Source organism: Hemicordylus capensis, chromosome 3 (assembly GCF_027244095.1).
Source record: "Hemicordylus capensis ecotype Gifberg chromosome 3, rHemCap1.1.pri, whole genome shotgun sequence".
Lineage (NCBI taxonomy): Eukaryota > Metazoa > Chordata > Lepidosauria > Squamata > Cordylidae > Hemicordylus > Hemicordylus capensis.
This window is the reverse complement of record NC_069659.1, coordinates 166,217,967-166,224,413: the sequence shown is the minus strand read 5'-3', so window position 1 is coordinate 166,224,413 and position 6,447 is coordinate 166,217,967. Positions and strand designations below refer to the sequence as shown.

The 6,447-nt window shown below is 42.0% G+C and overlaps 1 protein-coding gene across 1 annotated transcript; it reads left to right on the top strand.

Annotated features, from left to right (window-relative positions):
• Window positions 1–2,098: 2,098 nt before the first annotated feature.
• LOC128350522 (2-oxoglutarate receptor 1-like) lies at window positions 2,099–4,245 on the top strand. The gene is made up of 2 exons (XM_053308938.1): window positions 2,099–2,105; window positions 3,242–4,245. The coding sequence occupies exons 1-2, from the start codon at window positions 2,099–2,101 to the stop codon at window positions 4,243–4,245; spliced, it is 1,011 nt and encodes a 336-aa protein (XP_053164913.1).
• The last annotated feature ends 2,202 nt before the right edge of the window (window positions 4,246–6,447 follow it).

The window sequence follows — 6,447 nt, the reverse complement described above, 5'->3', positions numbered from 1 at the left end:
CTCTTTAGACAAACACTGTCGGTGTGGAGAGCAGATGGCAGGATTTCAGAACACATCAGTTCAGGAGAGGGCCTTTCAAGCATGCTTTCGGGAGATACTGTATGTGAGTACAGTGTTCCCACTTTATATAATGCCTAAACAGGGCTTGTTGCTATTTTGGACGTAGGTCAGGGTTTTCGATTTGGCTTCTGATACTTTGCAAAGTGCCATGTAAATATTAATACTAATGAATTAGAAAATCTGAATGCTCATCACAACTACTGAATCACTTCTTGGAATACAGTGAGTGCTCCTTGCCAAAGAGATGTCTCCTGCTTCTTGAGAGTGGATGCAAACAATAAGAAGCAAAAAAAAAAAAAATGCAAATGAGGGCAGGTCTGGTTAGGTACCTGGTATATAAGCCTTAGCAACATACTAACAGAACCCTTTTGTGAGCTATCAATTTACATGAGTCGAGCTTGGCATATAATAATTGCAGCTAGCAGCACAGCCATAAAGACACTGGACTTTGAATCTCTGCACTTCCAACAATGGCATTAGATATACTATGGACTGCTCAGCCCTCAAGGTTCATTGTTTTCTGCTCAGAATAACTGAAGGAGAATGACGTTTATAACAAATTCCCAGGGAAATGATGCACTGCTGCTTTGTACCACTGCTTTCCAACTTTAGATATTCAGAGTGTGTGAGTATGATCTATTTATAATGTTAAATGAGACAGATATATTACAGAGAGGGGACAATTCTGGGATCTCTGAGGACTTTCCCCAGTTTGTTCTTGTAATATCTTACAGGAAACAAGAAGACAGGAAAGATATTATACATTTGTTTTCCACATAAATCTTAATTGGTCTCAGAATAACTTGGAAATGTTATCTTATAGTAACTTCTAAATCATGGCAAAAGGAAAAATTGAGGTAAACACAAAAGCACTTGAGGTAAATACTATCTATAGTATAGCATAAATCAGTTCCAATTGCATAGGTTCTGTCTAGTGTCTTAGTGTTGGCACAATATTGCAGATACTACCATTGTCTGCTTTAAGGAAAATAAAAGCAAGTATCTTCATTAGCTCTTGAAACAAATGTCATCCTAGATTTGTTTCAAGAGCTAATTTGGAGGATACAGGCCTTTATTTCTTTTTTAAATCAGAGAACTGTCAAATCCGTAACACAATGCCAACACTGTAATGCTAGATATAATCTATGCAGTTTAATGATATAAAATGATATCTATGATAATAACTAACCGATCGTTTCTTAGAAGGGCATGGACCAACTGCCAAATACTTATTGCAGGTTTTGCTCTGGTCTAAAATCAACCACTAGAGAGAAAAACCAAATTAACAACAAAGACAATTCTGTTATCTTTATAGCATATGTAGACTTTTAAAAGTATACCTAGTCTAATGTAAACCTTAAATCTGCACTGAATATTTATAGCTGAGGAATAAGAGAAATGATTTTAAATCATTAAATCAGGTTTTAAATGATCTTAATTGTAAACCACCCAAAGATGCAAGTTTTGAGCGGTACAGAAATAGTTTAAATTAAATTAAATTAAATTAAATTAAATTAAATTAAATGTCTCAATCAAACCCACTGCCTAGAATAAGAGAACTGGAGTTGGCCTTGTAGGTCATTTAATCCAATCTCTTGCTCAGTGCAGAAGAGTAAGAGCATCCCTAACAGATAACTGCCTGAAGACCTTTATCAAGTGAGAACATCTTATTGCACGTAACTGGTTCCATGGTCCAACTGGTCTTTCTGACAAGAAGCTTCTCCTAATATTCAGCTGAAATCTACCTTCCTGTAACTTAAGCCCATTAGATCTAAGCCAGGGCTGCACAACTTTGGCACCCCAGCTGTGGCTGGACTAGAATTCCCATAATCTCCAGCGACAATGGCCAATAATCAGGAATGACGGGTGCTGCTGAAGTTGTTTAGCCCTGGTCTAGGTTTAACTTCCACTTGCAAGGGAGAAAAAGGAAGCCTCAAGCTGGCAAACAAAGTGTTTGCTGACTGGAGAGGATGAAAGGCCACCATGTGCTTGTGCCCAGCACTGGCCATACACCCTGCGTCGGCGTGCTGGTAAGGACATGGCTGGTATGGGGTAGCATGCTTGGTGGTGGTCGTGGTGGCCAGTCTCAGGGCTACCATCAACCTTGCTGTACCCCTGGTTCTTCACCTCTGAATAGAAATGTGCACAAACAGCTCTTTGGGGAAGCGCTGAATCAGCTCAGGCGCCTGCAGCTGAACGGTTTGGCAGGGTGGGGAGCAGTTACCTTAAAAAGCAGATAAGCAGGTTGTTACCTACTCTGCTGCTGCTCTGTTGCTTTTCTGGATGTGGTGTGAGTGCTGTGGGTGGATGTGGCACTCTTCCCTGCAGCCTGTGCATGCTGATGGCATGCACAGGCTGCAGGGAACAGTGCACTCGCAGTTGTGCACAGTGCTTGCGCCATTCCCATAAAAGTGGCTGGGCCGCAGAGGAGCAGGTAATGGCATACTTACCAGCTTTTTAAGGGAACCACTCCCTGCCCTGCCGATCTCCCTGGCCTGCCGGAGGTCCCCCCATGACTGCGGAAGCACCCCCCGCCCAGAGGTGGCGTTTAATTTTTTTAAAAAACTCTAGAACCCCCGAACCATCTTTGAGCTGGCCTGTGGGGGTAATGATTCAGTTAGACCTTGAGCTGAATTTGGCCAGGTCCGGCTTGAGGGTGAGCCCTCAAGTCGGACCAGTTCAGTGTTGAACTGGCTCGAGGTCAAACCAGTTCATACATCCCTATGACCTTTTAGAAACTTAATATTTTCTTAATAAGTCAAAATATTTATTTATTTATTATTAAATTTTTCTTATATACCACCTCCTCCAAAGTCTCTAGGTAGTGAACAACAATATGTTCATTAATCTGGGCAGGATCCAGATTAAGTTAGTCATGGTCAACTCACATCCCATAAATTCAATGGCATTTGGTCACAACTAACTTAGTTTGGATCCTGCACCTTATATCTAGCCTTGCACTAATATCATGCAAAAGAAATACATTTTATCATCACAAATATATGCTTCAGGAAATATTCTAGAGCACAGTCCACATTTCTTTTGGGGTAAATTTCTCTAAGCGAAATATTGTATTGCAATTTACCAGTGAAGTATATGCAGTACATGGAGAGGACTGGAGCATACTGGCATTATTCTAGCATCTTAAAATTAACCACTTATTTTTCCTTTCCTCTTAAAGAATTACCCGTATATATGACAACTATGGATACCGACACTGAAGGCATGGCCAATTTTTCTTCTTTACAAACCCCTACTAATGCTTTTGGAAACTGCTCTGATGAAGATGCTTCATACCAGAAGGTCTATATCCCCATAATTTATAGCATTCTCTTTCTGGTGTGCTTCCCTGGGAACATTATTGTCATTTCTGTATATATCTTCAAAATGAGACCCTGGAAAACCAGCACTATCATTATGTTAAACTTGGCCATTACAGACTTACTGTACGTGTCTTGCCTTCCATTCTTGATTCATTATTCACTTAACGGAGGCAATTGGGTCTTTGGAAGTGTCATGTGCAAGGCCATCCGATTCAACTTCTACTTCAACACATACAGCAGCATCTTCTTCCTTACCTGCTACAGCCTCTTCCGGTTTGTAGTAATTGTCTATCCAATGAGTTGCTTTTCCATTCAGAAACGGAGGTGGGCCATAGTGGCCTGTGTTACAGTTTGGGTTGTTTCACTACTGGCTGTCAGTCCAATGCTCTACCTGATTACTGTAAAACAAAACCATAATAGATTGACTTGTCTGGACCTCACTACATCCGAAAAAGTGCACTCTGTAAGGGTATTCAACTACATTCTGACAACATTTGCCTTCTTCTTGCCGTTGGTAGCTGTGACTCTTTGTTATGCTGTGATTATCTACACATTGGCAAGAGGGCCTCAAACTCACACCTCTTTCAAGCAGAGAGCTCGTACCCTAGCCATTGTCCTATTAGTTGTATTTTATGTGTGTTTCTTGCCATTTCACATCTTTAGAGGAATTCGCATTGAATTAAAGATACACCCTGTGAGCTGCCAACTGGAGGGGCAGATCCGGGACATTTTTACTCTGACTAAATCCTTAGCAGCCCTAAATACCTTTGGCAATTTAATACTTTATGTTGTGCTGGGAGATAATTTCCAGCAGGCCGTTCTTTCTATATGTAAACCGAATATAAAGAAAAATAAGAAATAGATATGGTGTAAAAATGATGTTGCTTGTCAAAGAAATGAAACATAGGTGACATTTACATTTGCTATTGTCCTAAATGTGGATTCTCAGCAGAAGAATAAGACCTGTTCATATGCATGGTAATTCAGTTCTGAAAATAAAACCTTGAATCAACTTTATTTTGTTTTCCAAGATATAGAGTGTGTTGCTTTGAACTCCTTCCTTTTATCATAAAAAGCATCATGCTACATTTCTTGTACAGCTCTGTCAGTGTTGTTTAACTTTTAGGCCTTAATGGAATCAAAAGGGAATGCAGATGAGGTGGTGGCGTGGCTGTGGTCTACAAGAACACTGTCTCCCTTACCAGGACCCCTGTCAGGGAACTGGCCCATATCGATTGTCTGTACCAAAGCCTAGGGACCAATTATAGATTGAGACTACTGTTGGTGTACAGATCACCCTGTTGTTCAACAGAGTCCATAACTGAGCTGACAGACTTGGTTGCAGGGTTGGCATTGGAGTTGTTCAGACTGTTGGTGGGGGACTTCAGTGTTGACTGTGGGTTCTTAGGAGCGGCTCAGGAGTTCATAGTGACCATGACAAATATGGGCCTATCCCAAGTGGTCTCTGGACCAATGCATGTTGCTGGTCACATGCTTGATTTGGTCTTTTACTCCAATCAGGGTGGTGTTCCGTTCCCTCTTGTTATTTCCCTATTGTCATGGACTGACCACCATCTAGTTAAGGTAGGACCTGCAACCACAATCCACCTCTGAAGGGATGAAGGACCCATTAGGTTGGCCTGCCCGAGGTTATTGGATCCAATAGGATTCCAAGAAGGCTTGGAAGGATTTTGAGTTGGCTCTCCTTATGGTTCTGTCAATGCTCTGGTGCAAACTTGTAATATTGAACTCACAAGAGTAGTAGACACAATTACTTGTAAGCATTCTCTCCAACCTGTTTCAAAATTAGCCCCATGGTATTAGGAAGAAATATGGGAGCTGAAGCGGTGAGGTAGACAACCAGAGCACAAATGGAGAAAAACTCAACTCGAATCTGACAGGTTACAACATATAGCACATCTGAAGATCTATGCTCTGGCAATATGCATGGCAAAGAAGCAATTTTTTTCTGCGTAGCTGTCTAGGGTAGAATCAAAATTTGGAACCATCAGTTACATGCTCTGATGCTTTTAATGGTTTCCCCCCCACAAACAACATCACTCGTATTCAGGCCAAACTAGAGCCTACAATTAGGGCAGAGTCTATTATGGAAGTAGCCGGCAACTCCTCTATGTGGACAGACTGGATCACTTTTAGTTTGTGACTCCTAAGGATGTGGACAAGCTGTTTCAAACTGTTTGTCCTACCACCTGCTCTCTTGACCCTTGCCCAACTTGGCTTATTTTATCCAGCAATCAGATTATTGCAGAGGGTCTGGTGTGGTAAGCATAAATGCTTCTCTGAGGGAGGGTAGGATGCCTCCTTGTCTTGAGGAGGATTTCATTACATCATACTTGTGGGGGGGGGGACTTACATTGAACTCCTCAGACTTGGGCAACTATAGGCCCATCTCTAATCTCCCATGGTTGGGCAAGATGACAGAGAGGGTAGCGGCCTCTCAGCTCCAGACAGTCCTGGAGGAAATGGACCCATTTCAAACTGGCTTTCAAGAGGGCTATGGGGTTGAGACTGCCTTGGTCAGCATGATGGATGATCTCCAATTAGATATTGACAGAGGGATTGTGACTCTGCTGACCCTTTGGATCTCTCGGTGACTTTCAGTACCATAGACCATGGTATCCTTCTGGACTGCCTGAGGAAATTGGGATTAAGTGGCACTGTTTCACAGTGGTTCCATTCCTCTTACCTCATGGGTAGATTCCAGATGCTGTCACTTGGAGACTGTTGCTCTGCGAAGCGAGAGTTACTTTATGGAGTTCCACAAGGCTCCATGTTGTCTCAAATGCTCTTTAACATCTACTGAAACCACTGGGAGAGATCATCAGGAGATCTGGTTCAGAATGTTATCAATATGCTGATGATACCTAGATGTATTTCTCCATATCAACTTCATAAGGAAATGGCATAACTTCCTGAAATCCCCGCCTGGAGGCAGTAATGGGCTGGGTGAAGTTGAATCTGAAGTTGAATCCAAATAAGATAGAGGTACTGATTGTGGGGACTCAAGACCTGAGACATGGTTTAGATCTGCCTGTTTCAGGGG